This window comes from Balaenoptera borealis (assembly GCF_965194805.1).
Source record: "Balaenoptera borealis genome assembly, chromosome: 9".
NCBI lineage: Eukaryota > Metazoa > Chordata > Mammalia > Artiodactyla > Balaenopteridae > Balaenoptera > Balaenoptera borealis.
Genome location: NC_138873.1, coordinates 68,291,025 through 68,312,897, shown reverse-complemented (window position 1 = coordinate 68,312,897; position 21,873 = coordinate 68,291,025). Strand labels below are relative to the sequence as shown.

General features: G+C 47.2%; 1 protein-coding gene across 1 annotated transcript in view; it reads right to left on the bottom strand.

Annotated features, from left to right (window-relative positions):
* The window catches only part of GABRR1 (gamma-aminobutyric acid type A receptor subunit rho1), a 35,293-nt gene that overhangs the window by 8,146 nt on the left and 5,274 nt on the right, over nt 1–21,873 (bottom strand). Inside the window, exons 2-5 of the mRNA XM_082406051.1 lie at nt 7,631–7,737; nt 6,099–6,166; nt 4,809–5,032; nt 742–824 (exon numbers count right to left, since the gene is read on the bottom strand). Coding sequence (XP_082262177.1) covers nt 742–824; nt 4,809–5,032; nt 6,099–6,166; nt 7,631–7,737 — 482 coding nt within the window. The remainder of the gene's footprint in view (nt 1–741; nt 825–4,808; nt 5,033–6,098; nt 6,167–7,630; nt 7,738–21,873) is intronic.

The following is a 21,873-nucleotide window of genomic DNA, read 5'->3' as shown; positions in this document are numbered from 1 at the left end:
TGGTTCGGGAGGAGTATAGGAGTGGGAGTCATGGAAGGGTCCAGACTGCGCCCATCAGTGGAAATGTTTTGGCAGAGATTGGAGCACGGGGGCAGGTTCGCAGAGAGCTAGAGATGCCAGCGGCTAGTCCTGGATGCTGCCGCAGCCTTGCTCTTCCTGGGGCTGGTGTTTAACTTTCCAGAGCGTGTGTGTGTGTGTGTGTGTGTGTGTGTGTGAAAGTTTCCCGAGGTCCCTTAGTTGTACCTGAGCATCTCAATCACCACCTGCACTCACAATGGCTGTCCCCTGGGGCAATTGCTGCCAAACTTGTTTTTGCCAGGAAATTCTTTCCTCAGTGGAAATCTTATTCAGAAGAGCAATAAAACAGATCCAAAAGGAACTTTCTGGTGGGCTGCGTGTGTGAGTGCTGGGCTGGGGGGCTTGAAAGGAGACCCACATTTGCTGAGCCCTCTGCTGTCCCTCCCCAAGCTCTTGCCCTGGCGAACTGGGAAACGTCCAGGGTCCACAGCACCAAAGTTCAAAGCCATTGCCATGGGCATTAAAAGGGTCAGTTAGGGGAATAGAAGGTTTTAGTCCCAAATATGTTCCTGATTTTCAAACTTACCCGAGACTTCGCTTCTATCTAAAAAGTCATTTTAGAAGCATCGTCACAGATTAGGAACACATCCTGCTCCTGAGAGTCAGAGGTATTTAGAGTAACTTAGGATGTGTGTGTGGATATCTGGGGACAAGCCTACTCACAGCTCTCAATTTCGAGCGAGCATGTTTGCGTGTCCAGGGGAAACCGGCTGAAGTCCATGTTGCACATGGCGGTCACCGTAACCCTAGAAACAAAAAGACAAAATCCAAGTGTGCAGAGGCTGCAAAGTACAAGCACAAAATGATAAAAGAAGCAGAAAGCCCTCCGCTTCCTCCCAATATAACTGCCTCCTTCTTGTAAGTCATAAGCAGTGTGCCAGGATTTAGAGAACCAGGCATCTTATGTGTGATACCCACACTGGAGTACTCTTGGGTGCTTATGTTTAACCCCAGGGTCGGTGTGGGGCAAACAATGACTGCACTAAACTCCCATCACATGCAAGCATTGTAGCGAAGCAACGGTCTCATTCCATAAAACAATGTGAAATCACAACTCATCTGATATGGTTTCTTAAACCATAGGAGCATATATTGCTCTCCTGTTTCAGATCATTCAAATTCTTCTTTTATTGACTTTATCGATAGTCAATATTTGTGTCCAATGTCTTAGAAATAATATTCATGAAGTACTTATGCCAGTTGCTGAATTCGGCACTTTTTTTTTTACAATGTTGGTATTTCTATATTGATAATAACGTCTACTAGTGGACGCAGGTGTTTTTAATGGGTAATTCCATGGAGATCACAGTAATGGAGAAACACTGGAAGATCTTACGGTATCAACATGCAAGCACTTGTTGGCATCTAATGGTTTTGTTTCAGAGTTTACACAGGAAAGTAAGATTCTGCATCAAAGAAGAAGCAAATACAGATTGTTAGTCATGGAAGAAAGATCTCCCACCCAGTGTGGAATCCCATGGCAGGATATGATTAACAGTCATTGGCTAGTGAACATACTATTTTTCCTTCAACCACAGAAAATTGGTTATGTATAAGTTGTAAAAATTATCTGGATAATTCACGGCCAAAAAGGAAAAAAATTCACTTGTAAATGGAAATTTCAAGGAAAAGAGCTTTCTTGAAGAAATTAATTATCCATATATTCACCTTATTTTCCTCGTTCCATTTGAGTGTTGGAATGGTTGTGTTCTGGGAGGGTTTCTGTATTGTTAACAGCTGGGTCATCTTATCTCCCCTAGAAATACTGATACACAGGATATTTTTGGGGGGTTGTCAGGCTGGCCCCTGACTTGGACACCTAGTGGGTAGCCAGCCTCCCATTTCTCTGGGCACTTCACCAGCATAACCACACTTGATGGCATCACCAGCAAGAAAGAAACTAGGAACTAAGCTTGGAGACACTTGTGGCACACTTTGGGGACATGAAATGTCAAATGCAGGCAGCTTTTGCTGTGAACAGAAGGATTAAATAGTTCTTCTCTCTGTATCAGTAGGTAAAGGAACAGATGTTTTTAGAACCACAGACATCATCAGACTGGTTCTTGGCCCCCTGACTTGATGCTTTTCCACTTGTAGCCCACACACGGAACAAGCACAGTGTGTGGTGGGATCTCACCCGTGTTTATTATTATGCTTCCCCCAAGTCCCTTTCAATTGTTCCAGTGGGAGGATCGTCCCTTGTCTTGGAGGAAAACTTGCCAGGTCCTGTGATTCTCCTGCTTACTCTCATGTGACAGGCAGTCCAAACCCTCAGAAGTAACAAAACACATCTCACTTCTGAAATTAAAAGAATTTTGGTCCGAGATATTAACCAACACTTCAAATTTCATTCACATTGAGACTTCTGCTCCCCCTTCCCAGCTAAGGCAGAGCTGGCATTTCAGTGGTCAGTGTCTGCCCATCTCTGGTCACCTCCTACCTACATGGGTGGAAGTGAGGGCGGGGGGAGGGCAGGACGGTTCTCTGGTGAGGTGGCTTCAAGCTCTCTGGGCCTGCTACGCAGTTGAAGCGGAGACTTTCTTTCCTGTGTCCTTCATTCCCACCCCTGGACACCTGCATCCTTCAGCCGCATCTCCCATACCAGCTCTCGGCTCACCCACTGTCCATCCCACACACACTGAACTACTCCCAACAACCCTGGGAGTGCAGACTGAACCCACCTGGCTCTGCCCCTAGGTGGTTAGATAGCTCTTCTCTCGCCCACTAACTGCAGTGTCCCCCAACTGTAGGCACACATGCTCCAAGCTCTCCAAGTGGTCCCCGTGGTCCCATTGCAGGCCCGCTCATGGAGTGCCCCCAGCTCTCCCCCAAAACATCTCTTCCTCTCACAATCACTGACTCTCATATCTTGAAGTTGACTGGGAATTCAAGAGCCATGGAATTGGTTTTTTTCAAGCTACCTAGTGTTTGGGTCTGGTCCTCTGAATCCCTGGTGGTGATGTCAGATCGTGTTATTTTGTTGGTGGTTGTTGAGCTGAAGATGCCTTGGCAGCTGCCTCAAATGTGAGGACTCCCGGGAGAATCAACCCAACATGGCTTGGGGAAGGGGTTGCACACCCTTGAGCCACCTGGGTACTCCTGTGAGAGGAGGTATTTCAGGCCCTGCAGAGGGATACCCCATAACCCTGCTCTGAGTCTGGTATCTAACTGCTTAGATTCCAAGCCAGCATGAGTAATGAAGGATTATTTTAAATATTCCTTTGGGAGATGGGGGTGGAAATTCAGCTTCGACACTGCCATCTCTGACTCTAAAGATACACTGTATCCACGCAGACACCCCCTAGGTACACACTGGTGTGTGGACTCAGCTTTACCAAAACCAAGCCTGTGAAACTGAAATGCACCATCAGCACAGCACAGAAGCAGTAAATCTCAGCCAGTAGCTGAGTCGCTTCTCTGTGAAGGCCTGCAGCTCACCTCCACACGCCCTCCCAGGGGGAGGCGGGCACCACAAGTTTCTTAAGTGGGCGTACAGGGAAAGCCCCACTGCATGTCTGTGCTTAAGGAAAGCTTCCCCAGGTCAGCGCTTGATGAGCAATTAAACATTTCTAAGGCTACTGCACAGCACAGGGAATAGAGCCAATATTTTCTAATAACTGTAAATGGAGTATAGGCTATCAAAATATTGAATCACTATGTTGTACACCTGAAACTAATGTAATATTGTAAATCAGCTATACTTTAATAAATAAATAAATAAAAGAAACATTTCTAAGGTATCTAAGCTTGTGAGAAGAGAAGATTTTTATTCTTTATGTTTTCAAAGTGATGCTCAAAATACCATTTTAAATCATCAAGCGGCCCTGGGTCCCCATAGTTTCTCAAGGAGAACACCAGGGAGAAGGGACAAAAAACAAGCCTGTGCTGGCCAGGCAAGGTAAACAAATTTTTTTCTAAACCAAAATTCCAAATTGGAAATTGGGAATCGGAGAAGTTGAAGGAGGCAGGTCTTTGAGAAGAATACGTTAGCTACTTCTCTGACCCGTACTAGAGAAATAAAACTTTCATTAAACGTTTGAAATTGAACTTGAATAGGGCATAAATCATAAGCATCAGCCTGAGAAATTTCCCCAAGTGTATTTGCAAGACGAAACAATTCTTTAAAATATTTACTCGAGGGCTTCCCTGTTGGCGCAGTGGTTAAGAATCCGCCTGCTAATGCAGGGGACACGGGTTCGCGCCCTGCGCCGGGAAGATCCCACATGCCGCGAAGCAACTAAGCCCGTGCGCCACGATTACTGAGCCTGCGTGCTACAACTACTGAGCCCAATGAAGAGTAGCCCCCCTTCACCACAGCTAGAGAGCCCATGCACAGCAACGAAGACCCAACGCAGCCAAAGATAGATAGATAGATAGATAGATAGATAAATAAATGTTTACTCATGTGTAGAGTTTGGTTTTCTTGATGTTGAAAAGTCGGCAGCTCCTGGAAAGTTAGAAGCTAAGCTGTTCAAAGCCAAAAAGCAGAATACCCTGGCGGTCCATGGTTAGGACTCCGCTTCGACTGCAGGGGCCACCCGTTCTCTCCCTGGTCGGGAACTAAAATCCCACAAGCCACGTGGCTTGGCCAAAAAAAAAAAAGGTAAAAGCAAAACTGCTGTGGTGGGACCAGTGGTTCTTGGTTGACAAAAGTTTTCCCTTCCTCCCAGCTTCAGGAGTAAGAGGACTCCGAGGGAAAGAGGCCCAGAAGGAGGCGAGGAAGGGCTCACCTGAGGCTGTAGAGCACTTTGCCGTCGGGCTGGACCCTCAGCATCACGTTGTCCGTGGTGGTGTCGTGGATGAAGGAGCGCTTGGAGTGCACGAAAAACATGTCGGGGACCCAGATCTTCTTCACCAGCCGGCCGTCAAACGTCATGCTGAGGTTTTTGGTGCTCGGGAAGGACAGCCGCTCGTCCTTCCAGTAGTGCCGCAGGTAGAGGGTCATCGTGAAGTCCTGGAGGCCGAGGGCAGAGAGGGCGACCCCCCCCACACTGAACAGCTGGGCGATGGCAGGACCCCCTGTACCCCAGGCTGGGGAGGGAACTGAGCCCGGGAAGGCCTTGCTTCTGGTCCCTGGGGTTTGCTGCCGCAGGAGGCTCTCGAACCCTGCTTGGGACGGGGGGACTCAGCAAGAGGCTCTACAGAGGGGGGACCTGAGCCCCACTCCATCCTGTGACACTCGCCTCCGCTCGGCGAAGGCTGCTACCGCCGGCAATGAGACCCTCAGCCTGAGGGCTCCCAGCCCACGCACAGGGCCAGCCCTAAGTGCCAGACAGTTCAAGCCTCTGGAAGCAGCCCTCAGCCAGGGAGTGGGGTTGGGGGAAGGGTTGGGAGACGGATAAGTAACCCAGCTCCCGGCCCCTCAGCTGGGACAACCCTGAGGTGAGTTCTTTGCTGACTCGGAGTAGCCCCGAGGGACCGAGTCTCACATAGACCTGGTTGGATGGCATGGCCCTTTCTGCTTCCTTCCCTTCCCCTGTCCCCAGCCTCTTCTTGTGTTTCCTGGGATCGCCTGCAATAAACTGCTTGTGCTGGAATGCTTGTCTCAGGTCTGCTTCTCGGGGAACCCAAACTAAGATAAGGCCCTAAAAAGTCCTGTAAGTCAAGGAGTTGTGGAATGTTCTATTTTTTATCTAAGCCCACTAAAAGGGAAAAACAAAGGAAACTTGCTTTTTCTGCATTTTCACAGCCAGACACAGAAGCCACAGCAGTAGCATATATCTGGCTCCTTGGACCCTGCTGTTTATGTTGGAGAGCCTTTGCCCGGAGAACAATCCCAGTGGCAAGACCCTGGACACTGGGGCAGGGAAGATCACATTTGTCATCTGGCTCTGTTTCATACCTATTGCGTAGCTTTGAGCAAGTGTCTCAACCTCCCTGAACTTCTTTAAAACGAGTGTGGGAATTCCCACCACCTGGGGAGTTATGAGCCTGGTGCATTCTGGTGTGTGGAGCTCCTGGCCCAGCATAGGCCCTGTGGGAATCTCCCTGTCTGCAGCTCTGGTTAGAGAAGCACTTACCATGTCGACCTCTGAGATGCTGTCCAAACTCTCCACCTGCACATCCACGCCAACAGGAATGGCCGGGCCTGGGGACAGGGCACAGCAAGAGCATTTATTCTTTTCACTTGAACTTTGTGAATGAGACAGGCGTAAGGAGCATTTCCCCTGGAACCTCCGCGTCTTGTCAGATTTGAAGGTTTGGTGTCCCACATGCCAGGATAACCAGAGATAAAAGGGTGGAGTCATGGGCTGGCTCCCTCGAATATTCCAACTAAGGTGAAAAAAAATGTTTTTGGTCTGAATCTTCCAGGTGATTCTGAAACAATTAGGTTAATATAAAGCATCTGTCTTTGGTTCCACATGCTCATCTAAGGGGACGAGGAAGACCTAGATCAAAGTCAGGTCCCATCTAAGGAGTTACTCCTCAGCGTGAGGTCACACATTTTATTTTTTTATATTTACCTCCTGGTTTTGTACCCTCTTTCATCTCGGAAGCCAACGTCTCTGGCCGTAAGAAAGACATTGCTTGGTAAATCAGTGCCCAAAGTCATATTCAAAACATTAGCCGAGCCCACAGATCTGCGTCTTTGCTGCATGATGGAGTAGCTTCCATGGGGGACGTGATACGCTGGGATGGATATGAAAACATTAGATTTGGGGGGGGGGTGTTTCTAGGCCATAAACACAATATTCAGAAAGAGAAAGAAAATATTATAAGGGAAGTAAATTGCTGCCTCTTTTCCTCCCTGCTTTCAGTCGTGTAGGGCAGGCATGGAACAGACTTAGATCATCACAGAGTAAAAAGGTGGGTTTGGATCCAACAGCAGTTGATTATGGACTGGACAGAGACTCCCTTCTAGAACCTGTTTATTCTTTAGGCAAAGGTGACTGGAAGAAATAAAAGGCATGAGAATGATTTCTGAAATAAATACTTTTTTTTTCCAGGGAAAAAACCCGTAAGGATGAAAACCCTATTTGACACTAAGAAAGCTGAAATCTGGCAGCTGCAGGCTAAGCTTCAGAGGGCTTTGGCATCCCTCAGCACTAAATCATTATTTTCTCTAACTGTTTTCATTTCATTAAACCCAGCAGACCACACTCTGCCCTTGGATGTGGACGCAGAGTTCTGTCTGCCAGCTCCCAGACGAGAACAAATTTAGTCCAAGATCGTTCTTTCGGAGCATTTTCAGGAGGCAGCTTTGGGCTGCAGCTGCCCTGTCTTCCCGTTGCCGTCCTCACAGCCAGCTGCTGGGCTCCCCGATGCTGAGCCATCCTTGTCAGCAGTGGCCCGAGGACAGCTCGGCTGGGCTGGCCTGGCCACCAACCAGCAGCCGCCTCCCAAGAATGCGTTCAGCAGAGCCCAGGGCAGGCCGGCCAGGGGAGGTTCTGAGATGATGCTGGGCGCTCAGGGGCCTTGTCCACCAAGCACAACCAAGGCAGACCTGACTGTGGGGAGCAACGCTGAGTGGACCCTTGGCTTGATTTCTGCCCACAGACAGACAGAAGGACCTGTAGAAAGAAGACAAGCCCCCAGACTGCATGTTTCATACCTCCAAAGCCAGGCCTCATGCTGAAATCGTGGTCATCTATCCTCAGGAGCTGTTCTGACTTTGTCAGTGGCGATTTGGTAATATCAGGGCTGCGTTTAAGAATTGGGCTGCAGGGGGGAGAAAACAGGTTGATCACATAACCTAATTAAGCCAGATAAAACCCATTTGCATTCAGGCTTGATCTTGACAAGTTTAATGGGATGTGTTATTTCTTCTTTAAAGCTGCTGGAAATCCTCTCTTCCTTTCTCCAGCTTTCTGGATAAATGAACTGACCCAGAAGGTCCAAGACAGGGGTTTAGGAGTGTGAACGAGGAGCTTTAAAAATACCAACATCCAGGCCCCATCTTAGAGGTGCTGATTTGGGTGGTCTGGGAATGGGGCCGGGACATTGGTGTTTTTAAAAGCTTCCCAGATGATTTTAATGTGTAACCAAGGCTGAGAACTGCTGGTCCTGGGCTTACTAATAAGTCTAACTCACCCAAAGCTCCTCAGCCATTTTGGGCAGGTTGGAGCTGGAGGGGAGAGGCGGCGGGTGTGGGCTGAGCCCAGCTCCCTTGGCCTCTGCTGGCCCATTGTGTGGAGGGAGCATGGACTTGCCCTTGGGTCAAATGCCAATCATCCTGGCTCCCTGGGAGGCAGTTTCTTGTGCTTCTGCTTCTGAATCGCATCTAGGGCCATTTTAATTTATTTTCACTTTTTCTAAATAGGCATTATATTTGCAGGGTTTGACAATTTTTTAAAAAGGAAATACAGTGAAAAGTTGGCCTTTTACCTGTGCCTCCACCCATCCCATTCCCCCATCCTCTGGTACCTCTCTTACTGGTTTCTGGTCTATCTGTCCAGAGTATCTTGTAGGTACAAGTAAATACAAATATATATTCTTAGATCTCCTACTTTTTTCCAGTTTCACTGAAATATAATTAACACATAACATTGTCTTAGTTTTAGGCGTACAACATGATGATTTGAGACATGCATATTTTGCGGTAAAATTATCACTGCAATAAATCTAGTGAACATCATCACCTTGCATAGTCACAGATTTGTTTTTTCCTTGTGATGAGAAACTTTGAGCTACTCTCTTAGCAGCTTTCAAATATACAATACAGTATTGCTGACTACGTCACCATGCGGTACATTACATCCTCAGGACTTATTTATCTTGCAACTGGAAGCTTGTACCTTTTGATCCCCTTCACCCATTTCACCCACCTCCCATCCCCACCTGTGGCAACCACCTGTCTATTCTCTTGTGTCTACAAGTTCGTTTTTTCGGATCCCATGTAGAAGTGAGATCACACAGTATTTGTCATCCACGTTGTCACAAAGGGTCTCCTATTTTTATGCACAAAGTTTACGTATTATATAAACTCTTATACTTTTTCTTTCTTTCTTTCTTTATACATGACTTGGATTTTTTTCCCATAGCAAAGTATCCTAAGCCTCGTATTCTGTTTCGCACTGCACAGTGTTCCATTGCACCATCGCTCACGCGCTCAGTCCTCTATTGGTGGACGCGTGAGTTGCTGCCAGTCTTTTGCTGTTACAATCAGTGCACGGCCTTCCTTTACCCATCATCACCATCTCTAAAACCCACAGAAACAGTGAACTGCTCTCCTAGTTCCTCCTTGTCCCAACACCAGTGTGTGTGCTCTCCCGGGTAACACACACACACACACTTCTTCCTTTCGATGCACATTTCCCACACTTTGGCCTGCATCAGCATCTCCTAGAGGGCTGGTTCAAACCTAGGTTCCTGGACCTCTCTTTGCCCCATAGCTTCTGATTTAGTAGGTCTGGGCTGAGGTCTAAGAATTTGCATCTCTGATGAGTTCCCAGTTGCTGCTGCTACCGGTGGTCAGCAGACAGTACTTTGAGAACCACGGCCCTGATGCATTCATCCTCAACACGCAGTTTCCTTCGTTATAACTGGCTCCGTCCACCTTTAAAGTCCTTTGCTATCTGCTTTCCTGAAGAAATTCCTTATCCTTTGGGGTGGGGGGGAAATATGTCTGGGAGACAGAAAAACAGAGCTCTGCCCTCCACTGACCTGCCTGCTCTGTGCCTATGGGCATCTTATTTCCCTGAGACTCGGTTTTCTCGCCTGATTAAAGGTGAAGCTCTGTGACCTGACCAGGGGTGTGAGGGGCCAATGAGATCACGCGTGTGCATGTGCTTCTCAAACTCTAAGGTGGAACGCAAATGGGAGGAGCCATTGTCGTTTCTGAGCCAACAAGGAAGATTCCTCCTAAAGGAAGGAAATCATTGTGCTGGCAGCAAAGGCAGCGGCCCAGGGGAAGAACTGGAACTAGTGAATCAGGACGGAGCTACACTGCTGGTGGATGGAATGGAGGAAGCTGGGGTCCCCATTGCCGCCCACCTCCTCTCTCTCTCCCACTGGAGCCGGGAGCCCCCTCCCCTCTCCTCCTTTTCAGCTCCCCCTTCCTCTTGTCCCACCCTCTGCTTCCTGCCCCTTGGCCAGTGGTTGGGGTGCTGCTGAAAATCACTGCAGCCGAGGTGCGGGGAAGAGACTCCCTCAGGATGGTGTGTGTGCACCTCTGGCCAGTGTCTGCCTTACCTGAGGGCATCTTTGTGTGCTCCTGGTCTCTGTCTTTGAGGCTTACCATGAAAATTAAAAATAAAGGTGTTCTGGGGCTTCCCTGGTGGCGCAGTGGTTGAGAATCTGCCTGCCATTGCAGGGGACACAGGTTCGAGCCCTGGTCTAGGAAGATCCCACATGCCGCAGAGCAACTAGGCCCGTGAGCCACAACTAGTGAGCCTACGCTCTAGAGCCTGAGAGCCACAACTACTGAGCCTGCACGTCTGGAGCCTGTGCTCCGCAACAAGAGAGGCCGCGATAGTGAGAGGCCCGCGCACCGCGATGAAGAGTGGCCCCCACTTGCCGCAACTAGAGAAAGCCCTTGCACAGAACCGAAGACCCAACACAGCCAAAAAATAATTAATTAATTAATTAATAAAAATATATATATATTAAAAAAATAATAATAAATTAAAGGTGTTCTAGAGAGTCTAGGTACTCAAATCAACAAAGAATCCCTCACCCTCCAGATTTGCTTCAAATCTAACCAGGATAAAATGTGAAAGAAAAAAAAAAACAACTATGAAGCTGCAATGCATTAATTTAGCTTTTTGATGAGCATTTTCGCAGGACCCACAGGAACAGGAACTGGAGGATTAATTACTCAGAAGGCCTGATTTGAAAAGGTCTGACCTAAACTATCTCCCCCGCTGAAATTGATGGCATTCTTAACCTGGATCTACCGTGAAGCTGTCAGTACAGAGAGGAACACGTTGCCAGGTGGACTGTATCTCTTGGGCATCCTTGCCGCCGGGCTTAGGGATGCAGCCAAATGGGCACCGGCAGGAGATGAAACACAGGGTGTTTATTCCTCCTTCCCTCTCTGCTTTGCTGCCAGGGACTAGCAATGTCTGTGTTGCTCTGTGATTACAGGCAATCGCAGTATCGTCGATAAGCCCCGACAACACAATTTACCCTTCAGGCCTATGGCTTCCTCCTGTTCCCAGTGCTTGGGGGGCATCCACCTGCCCGGCTGCTTCCCTGAACCCTTCGCACAGCTCTGCGAGCCGTCCCTTTATTCAATTATTGGTTAAGCCCTTTTGAGTGCGGTGCTGTTTTCTGTCAGGACCGGACTGATGCCCAGGGACACGTCAGGGCTGATGCATGGGGATTATGTCATCCGTGGCAAAGTGGAGCAGGGGCAGGTGTGCGGGAGCAGGTCCCAGGGGGCGGGGAAGGGCTAAGATTAGAGGCAGGGCGGCCTGTTGGGCTACGGGCAGATGGTCAGGAGGGGCAGGATGAGACCACAGGCCACCGAGGGCAGCGTCCTCTTCGTCTTCAGCACTTTGCACAGTGCTGGGCCCCCGTGGACTCCCAACACATGTTCGTGAATGAAGGAAGGGATCAGCCCCCTTGGACGGGCACCAGAAAAGAGAGCCAGGAGGGACCAAAAGAGGGGGTAGGAATGAAAATCAGGTTTGGCCCTGGTCTTACTGTGGCTTTGGCCCAGCCTGAAACAGAACTGGGCACTGACTAAAGGGAGGTTTGTCAAATTCTGAGATGTCACTGCCTTTGCCGTCATGAAGCTTAGATTCTAGCTCAGAAAAAACTGAGAAATAGGATGCTTAAAGTCTTTTTTTTTTTGGCCTCACCACACGGCTTGCAGGATCTTAGTTCCCAGACCAGGGATTGAACCCCGGGCCACGGCAGTGAAAGTCCCAAGTCCTAACCACTTGACCTCCAGGGAACTCCCTTAAAGTCTTTTTTTTAGTGTTGTTGTTTAATATTTTAAAATAACTTTTTTTCTGTTTACATGCCCATGTTAAAACTTTTTGAAAAATAGATTTAAGCGTAAAGGAGAGGATGAAAACCACTGAGAAATAACCTGTGCCATCCTGAGTATATCCTTACACTCCTGAGAGAGAGAGAGAAATATTGTAACTTGCTTCTAACTCAAGTTACAATACATCTTGAAATATTTTTCATGTCATCAGCATCTTTTTACCAGCCAAGGTATGATTATTAACCTTGAAATGAAGTGTGACACACATCAAATAATGGGAATAACTAACACTGCCTGAACGCTCTGCCAGTTATCATGCTAACTATATCACATGTATTAACTTGGGTTAGTGTTCAGAACAACCCTGTGAGGTATGCTTTGCCACTGTCCCCATTTTATACACGAGGAAACTAAGACACAGAGGGTTTGAATAACTTGTAAAAGTGAAGGAGCCAGAAGTCAAATCCAGAGGCTCTGGTTCCGAGGGTGAGAGGCAAATTTGGCTACAGTGTCTCGATGGAAGACCCGGCTCCCATTGCCTGGAATTTGGGTTAGATGTGGAACACCCAAGCTTACCTTTCCCCTCAAAGAGAAGCCAGCATGGACCTTGCAGAAAACTGGTGGCCACTCACTGATTAAACGAGTGCATTTACTGAATGAGTCCCTGGAAAGTTATGAAGGAGGAATTGACATGTCCCAAGTTACGATGATACAGGATGACATTTGAGACAGCTTTTTAGAATGAACAGCAGGTGTACGTTTTTTGAACATCTATTGATATCTTTTTTTCTATCCTCTTGGAGAGAAGGAAAAGTTCTGACCTATGGTTCTTCTTCTTGATGTTTCCTTGCTGTAGTTCCTCATCAGTTTGTATGTGGATGATGTTTTCTCAAAACACCTCCCAGAGGTTAGATAAAACAAGGATGGGAGACTGTGAGAAGCAAGGGATCTGCCGGAAGTCTCATTCAGCCAATAGCAGAGCACTTGATAACTTATACTTCACTTTGCTGATTATTTCACCTTTGAGAAGGTAGAGAACTTAAGTTTGACAAGGAAGCAAGAACTAGCTAATGAACCATATGACCCAGCAATTCCACCCCTGGGCATATATCCAAAAAAACAAAAAAAATTAATTCAAAAAGATACATGCACCCCATTGTTCATAGCAGCATTATTTACAATTGCCAAGATATGGAAGCAACCTAAGTGTCTATCAACAGATGAATGGATAAAGAAGATGTGGTCTATATATACAACAGAATATTATTACTCAGCCATAAAAAAAGAATGAAATAATGCCATTTGCAGTGACATGGATGGACTTGGAGGGCATTATACTTAGTAAAATAAGTCAGACAGAGAAAGAAAAATACTGTATATCGCTTATATGTGGAATCTAAAAAATAAAACAAACTAGTAAATATAACAAAAAAGAAACAGACTCACAGATATAGAGAACAAATTAGTGGTTACCAGGGAGGAGAGGGAAGGGAGGAGGGGCAAGATAGGGGTAGGGGATTAAGATGTACAAACTACTACGTATAAAATAAATAAGCTACAAGGATGTATTGTATAACACAGGGACTATAGCCAATATTTTACAATAACTATAAATTGGGTATAACCTTTAAAAATTGTGAACCACTATATTGTACACCTGTAACTTATTTAATATTGTACCTCAACTACACTTCAATTTTTAAAAATCCAGACACAAAAAAAAGAAGAAAGAAAGAACTTGCTAATGAAATGTTCTTGCTTTCTTGGCATATGAATAGCCAAGGAGAGAAATCCTGAATGTGGTCCAAATCACCTGGATGTCATCCTCCTTCACACCCCCATCCAGGGCCATGGAGAGCAGTGGGGCCTGTGCAGCCCTAGCTGCACTGCTGGGAGGTGTATCTGTCCACAGGGCTGCCCTCCTGGACAGGCCAGCCTTGCCCGTCCCAGGCACTCAGCCAGTCCTGGCTGAACCTCCTCCTCACAGTCTCTCTCAGCATCCTGGCCTCTCCATTCCCACTCCCTCTGCCCGTCATCTCTCCCATGGGAGGCAGCAGACTTCCTCGTCTCTGGTCTCACCCTACTCTAATCCAACCATCACACCGACAGCATGGTATGGAAATCACAATCATGCCACTTCCCCTCTTAAAATCCTTCACCCTCAAAGTGAAATCTATAGAACTTAGGCATACAAGGCCCATAATAAGCCTCCTGCCCACCTCTCCTGCCCCAGCTCCCATTCTGCCCCCCTCTTCTTGCAGCTGCCAGTTATACCCCCCATGCCTTTGCTCCTGCTGTCCCATCTATCTGGAAGGTCCTTTCCACTAGTCTTCGTACCCTTTCTTACCCAGATGATGCCTTGCACACACAGATCAATATCACCTCCTCCGGGAAGAATTCCTGGGCTTCCCTCCTTCCCACTGAAGTCAATACCTTCATTAGAATGTGCTCCATCCTGCACAGCGGGGGCTTTCTGATCATCCCACCCACTTCCCTGTGCACTCTATGTCGGAGGGACTCTATCTCATACATCTCTGTGGCCCCAGCTCCTAACGGTTTGCAGAGCTCAGACTTTACTAAGATATGTACAAAATATGGAAAGAGAAACACAAACCCACAGGTGTATTCCAAAGAGATGAATGGGTCCATAAGCAATGTGCCAAGAAGACCAAGGTGTAAATGAGGCAAGGCTCAAAAAAGGCGCTAAAGACAAGCAGAATTCTTTAAAGTTGGATTCTGAACCAGGACAGTCAGTAGAAGGAAGTACTGCTTGGGGAAGCTGGAACAATGTGAACAATTACAATAAGGCAGTAATTCTGCTAACAGAATCCAATTTTACTTTGATATTCTCCATCAAAGAGAATGGTCTTCAAATTAGGAAGGGAAGAGTGAAAAGAATTAGTTGCTGACCAGCGTGGTGAAAATGATACCCTGAGATAATCTCACTCAGTGTTTCTCAGCCTTGATCACACATTGGGTTCACTTGAGAGACTTAAAAACTCCCAGGCCACACCCCAGACCAAGGGTGGGACCCAGCCATCAACAGCTTTCAGACCTCCTCAGCCAACATAGAGAACAACTGCTCTAGCTTTTTTAATGGAACTCAAGCCTGCAGACCCAGATGAATTACAGCTCAAGAAACTTAAGGATCCTGCAGCAGAGAAAACCTGGAAAATAGGAGAGAAGCCAGAAAACTGGAGATGGAAGGACGCTTTCTTGAGATTCACAAAGAAGAAAAAAAGGGTATCGTGGAAACTGCTGAGGTTAAGCTCCAGATTGATTCCTGGCCATGTTCTAGAACTTTGATTACAAAGACGACTTAGGAACATGATTGGGTCCCATCATGTCAATAGCATGCGAGTTCAGTGTGAGTTCAGACAGGGCAGGACACCCTAAAGTGGTCTCCTTTCCCTGGGCAGGGCCTCCATGTTGGCAAATCAGGGAACATCACTGGGTGATGTGTAGAGTATGACTGTCCTCAAAGCAAAGACGAGCTCTGCGGGGCTCCTGGTGGATGAGGGTCTGCACTGGCGTTTCTGATCTGCATCCACCACAGGATGGCATAAATGAGGCCCAGCATCTTTATGGGTTTTCGAGCTTTACCGTTAAAGTTCTTTGACATGCATTGGCCCACACGATCCTTACAATAACCCTGAAGTGATAGACATAATTGACTCCACTCTACAGAAGGGGCAGACTTGAAGATATCCAGCGACTTGTCCAAAGTCACGGTGTGAGAATGTGGCAGTGGCAGGTCCCAAAGCCAGGCACTCTTACAGTTTGAGCCTGACTTCCCACCAGGGTCCCTCTGGCTTGGGAGCTTTGGTGATGGATTCTTGGGGTTGCCCGTAACTGTTCGTGCCCAAGCCAAAACTTTGAAGGAAATCCTCACGGACACACATCCGTGGAACCGTGTGGGCTCCATCTTACCTTATGGGAACAAAATTCGGGGCTATGATGGTAAGCAGGGTTAGGGGTTAGGGAATGGGCCACTGTGGGGGTTGTTTTATTTTGGTGGCCAGGAAACACATCCCTGAGAGGGTGACAACCTAGCAGAGGCCTGAGGGAGGTGAGAGAACGACCTGCTGATTCTGGAAAAGAGTGGTCCAGGCAGAGGCACAGCAGGGACAAAGGCCATGAGACGGGACTTGCTCAGCGTGGCCGAGCTGGTTGGACAGCAGAAGGGAGAGGAGACCCACGCCAGACCAGCTGCGCTCCCTCTGCCACTGAGCTAAGGTTGAACATGGGCTAGTGTCTTGGTTTTCCAACCAAGTGATGCTTCTGTGACGTTTGCACGCCCTGCTCTTCTGCACAGGTCTTTGAGGCAGTGACCTGTCACGGCAGGGAGGGCACTGGGCAGTTAGGGGGCTGGCACACTGCCGGGAGCCCCGGCTTTTCTGACTGATGAGAGAACATGTCACGTTCCTCCTCTCTCCAAGTCTGTTCCCTCTGCCATGAAATAAGGGATTGGGCCACAGGGCAGCTTTGAGACCTTTCAAGTCTATTCCAGAAGCATCATCCCTCAGACATTAGAGGTACTTTACAGCTCTAGTCCTATTGGCAGACGGCGATGTGGAAAGGGTCAGTCCACTGTCAGAGCCCCACAAAGACGGTTTTGTGTTCCCCCGGACCCGCCAGCATGGGGTGTGCGTGTGTGCATTTAATTTTTATTTATTGTATTTATTTATGTTATCATAATGTTATTTACATTGCATTTCTGGAATTGCTATAGAGGCTGTGCATTCGTCCACATCATGAGTCAGTATTGTGTATTTTCCCTCAAGTATAAATAGTTTATTTCCTTTGATTCCTCACTAAGTGGATTTTGGGGTAACCAATAATCTCTGTTTCAAAACACTGCCTCTTAGAAGGTGTGATAGGTAATTTTAGGTGTCAACTTGGTTAGGCTATGGTACCAGTTTTTAGTTAAATGCCAGCCTAGATGTTGCTATGAAGCTATTCTTAAGATGTGATTAACATTTAAATCAGTAGCCTTTAAATAAAGCAGACTACCCTTCATAATGTGGGTAGGTCTCATCTAATCAACTGAAGACCTTAGGAGAAGGTGAAAGGTATGGAACTCATCCATATACACACACACACACACACACACACACACACACACACATACACACACATATTACACTATATATGTTACACAATACACATATGTGGGGGTAAGGTAGAGAGAGAGAGATAAATAGGTATTACATATATCCTATTGGTTCTACTTCTCTGGAGAACCCTCACTAATCCAGAGTGTGACTATTCCTTGACACCTGAAGTCTGCATACCCGTGGGAGACCTGAGTCACCTGGACCCAGAAGGCTGTGTCTGGTGTGGGTGGGACCAGCCCAGCTTGGATGTGGCCTCTGTGTTATCTTGGGTTCCTCTGATCAAGCCTTCTTCTTGCCACCATGACAGACCCAGGTTCCCACCGACCTGATGGGTCCTCAACTCGCAGACCTGGCCTGCTATGGCCCTCCCAGGGACACAAGAGGGCACAGCAGGAGCATGTTTGTCCACCTGCTTTTCAGGTAAAATCTCGACCTAGAGCATCCCTTTTTCCTTGTACGTATGTCTGAACATAAATTCTCTATGCCTTCCCATTCGAAGACACTGCGTTACTTTTTTTTTTTTAGTTTAAAGCTCTGAATTTTCCCCACCTATTCTCTTTATCAGAATTCTCAGGCTGTATTTTTCCCATACGTTATAGAACATTCTACTTTCTAACTTGCAGATCAATATCTGTCCCTAATACCAACACCACCTGCTTTATGAGCAACCTTTGTTTAGTGATCATATCCTATTCACAACGTACCTATATGGCTTTGAACATTTTAGACTCACAATAAATGTCTTATGAGTGGAATTCCCATCACTAATTAAATACACCAGCCGTTAAACAAAACAAAACAAAGCGTATGTACATCAAGGAGCCTGCGATGCATTTGGGAATGAGAAGTTGCTGGGTGACTTCTCAGCCTAGTGACCTCCTGCCCTCTCACCCGAGGAATGGGGAGGAGACCAGGCCTAGAACAGGGGGTCACAGATCCCAATGTCACAGAAATCACAAGTTACAATCACCTGTTGGAAGTTAGATTTCTTTAACGAGGCTGCTCGTGGTATTGGAAGGGCCACTGATTTGGCACCATTCAGACTTCAGTTTGAATCCCAGGGTGGCCACCAATTAGCTGTTAACCTTGGGTGGGTTACTCGATCTTTCTGTTTCCCAGTTTCCCATAAAATGGGGGAATAATACTAACCTTAAGGGATCGCTGTAAGGATTAAACAAGAAAATGTTAGCTAGAACCACGTGGAATGGCTGATATTCCACTGTTTTTGAAGTATCAAAACATTCTCATATGGTTCAACCCGACTTTCACATCCATGAATAGAACTTCCTGTTCTCATTTTATGGTGGTCAGAGGAGGGCACAGGAAGTAGAGAAACAGGGGACGTGGAACTCTGAGGGTACGTGGGGTGGCATGAGTTCCATACCTTTCTGGGTCTTTCTCGCCTCATCTTTAAAAGGAAGGGATTTCTAAAGTCTTTGATATTCTGACGTTCCGTAAAAATTATTGGATTAAGGTCTGTCACCCCCACTAAACTGTCAGCACGTCACGGGAAGGAGTGAGGTCCACTTTCCTCACCATTGCCTCCAGCGCCTGGGGCAGTGTGGTCAATACCTATTTGTTGAATGAATGAATGACTGAGGGAATGAGTGAGTGAAGTACAGGAATAGCAAGGGTTAGGAGTCACTCATTTATTCATGCCCAACATTTCTTGAGCATCTACTATCTACCAGATATTGTACTTGAACCTGGGGAGAAAAGAATAAATGTGCTGGTTGAGCCCTTGTTCTGAACTGAATTGTGCCCCTCCCCAATTCATAGAGTCCCCTAGCCCTTCGTGTGACTGTATTTGGAGATAGGGCCTTTAGGGAGGTACTTGAGGTTAAATGAGATCATGAGGGTGGGCCCCAGACCCAGTAGGACTGGTGTCCTCATAAGGAGAGGAAGAGACACCTGGAACCTCCCGCCTACCCCACTCCCCATTGGCGAGCACAGAGAAAATGCCATGTGAGAAGGAGGCATCTACAAGGCAGGAAGAGAGTCCCTACCAGAAATTGAATTTGCCAGCATCTTGATCATGGCCTTCTAGCCTGCAGGACTATGAGAAAATGAATGTCTGTTGTTTAAGCCACCCAGGCTGTGGTGTTTTGTTATGGCTGCCTGAGCAGACAGCCCGCAAGGGGCTCACAGTCTAGAAGCTGAGACAGATGAAGAAAAGTGATAATGCTGAATGATTAGTCCTCTGAGATAGGACCCATCAGGGGCCGTGGAATTTGGGAAGAAAGTTACCTGAGACTTGAGAGGCAGGGGTAGGGGAGGGCCAAGGAAGGCTGCTCAGAGAAGGTGACATCTGTGCTAAATATTAGAGGAGGAAAGGACTTGAGCCAGAGGAAGTGGGAAGAGACGGGTGTCATGAGCATGGGAGCAGCCCAGCAGAGGCTCAGGAAGCCATCAGTATGAGGGGCAGCTCATACCAGATGAGAGAGAAGCACAAAGTGGAGACTCAAAGTTCCAGCAAACTCTCTGGAGAATGAAGGGATGTGATGAAGAGAGAACACTAGTAACTTAAGAGAAAATCACATTCCACGGTGTTTAGGGCAATCAGAGAGACGCTGTCCATAAGCCAGAGGCTTGTGCTTTGTCAGGACAGGATGTGACAGCAGTGCCTTGTGCGTGATCACTGCCTCCCTCCTGGCCTCTGCCCTTCATCACCTGAACCCGCTCGTCTCCCCTCGCCTGGAAGCTCTTGCCTGTCTCTCCCTCTCACCTTCTCTAGTCTCAGTCTCCCAGTTCACAGCCAGGTTTCTTGTTAAGAGTGAACCACACTCACTCCGTTTTCTCTTCTCAACACACCACCACCCGTCTCTTCTCGCTGAGGTTGTTAATGGCTCTTCGCACCGTATCTCTTGGCCCGCTCACATCTTGGCCCTCTACCTAACTGATTTTTGACTCTGGTGGGATCTGACCCTGTTGATCGCTCCCTCCTTCTGGAAACCTTTGACACAGCACTGGAACACTTCTCTGGTCTGTAAGCCTCTTGCGGGCAGAGCCTCCATCTGATTCAGTCATTGACGAGGCACCCATTGCCCAGGGCAGTGCCTGCCCTGTAACGAGCAACTGATAACTGTCCCAAAGATGCTCCCTTCGCCTCCTTGATACCTCTCTATTCCAGTGCTACATCTATTTCTCTGGTCCCTCATTTTCAGCTTCCTTCACCGAGTCCTCTTCCTCCATCCTCCCCTTAAATGTTGTTCGTCCCCAAGGCTCTGTCCTTTGTCCTGCTCTTATTTTATGCTACACACTGTCTTTGGGTCACCTCATCCACCACTACCTAGGAGGACTCTCTTTACAACTACATCTCCAGGCCCGAATTCCCTCCCGAGATGCGGACCTGTAGGACTTTCCTGTCAACTGGACAACCATCTCCTGGTATCTTGCAGGCACATCCAGGTCCACATGCTCGTGCTGAACTCATCATCTTTTCCCCCAAACGTGCTTCTCTTCCTGCTCTTCCTTCCCTGGTACCGCCCTCTACCCAGTTATACCATCCAAATACCTGCTAGACTTTCACCCAATCTAATTCTGACAATTCTACCTCCTTAAAGCTCTCGTCCATCTTCCCCATCTGTTCATTTCATCCTACTCACATTATCCTAGTTCCGGCTCTCACCGTCTCTCATCTGGTCTAAAGCAGACACTCTGGATGCCTTTCTCTGTCCCCCCGTAGCACCCTTCCCATCCTCCTGCCATCCTGCCACCAGTGTCATCTCTCCAAAATGGAAATCAGCTGAAACTATTAGATCCTCTCTACCTTCAGAGTAAATTTGAATTCTTTAGCAAGACAAAGCAATATGATAATGGTACTTTGTTTCTGATGGGATCAGTTTACCCTCCTAGAGCTTGAGCCAGCATTTGTCCAGGGGCCTGTGGTATAGACAGGCTAGATCTTTATTCTTTTTTTTTTTTTCTGGCCACACAGTGTGGCCTGCAGGATCTTAGTTCCCCAACCAGGGATCAAACCTGTGCCCCCCTACATTGGGAGCACGGAGTCTTAACCACTGGACCGCCAGGGAAGTCCCTAGATCTTCATTCTTCCAGGGAGGAGGGAGAGACCATAAGTATTGATTCATTCTAGAAACATTGCCCTGGCATTCTGATCTTTACCGAGAGTCAGTCAAGTAAGGCACAAAATGTAAGGAGGCACTTCCTCTCAGGTCGTGCAAGGGCCTCCTTACATTTTGCATCGTAGCCTCCTTACTTGCCTCACCCCCATCGTGTGCATGAGTTCACCTTGCTTCCTATGTTGTTATTATGACCCATGAAACGAAGCCTGGATACAAATTACCAGCAGCTTATGAGTTTAGAGTCTGGCTGAAATTAAGCGAGCCTTTAAAAGTTGAGGCTACGTAAAAACAAAAACCTGGCTGGGTTCACCATTCTGGAAAGCAATTCTGCCAGTTATATTGGAGCTTTCAATGTTCTTCTGCCATTTGACCCAGTACACTTCCAGGAGTCTATCTTAATTAAATAATCGTGTATGTGGACAACTACCCTTATGTACAAAGATATTCATACAGAATATTTATAATAACAAAGGGGAAGCAATTAAATGTCCACAAATAGAGGAAGATGCTTAAATGGTGGTAATTATATACTATTATGCATTATAGTGTGGCCATTCAAATGATAATTCTATAGACTTCAAATAAGTAAATAAGCAAACAAAATCATTGTATTAAATACAATGAGGTTACAAAACTATATGCATAGAATAACCCCAGACTAGTAAATATTCAATACATGCTTAGAGAAAAAAAGACTGGAAGAAAATACACAAAAATGTTA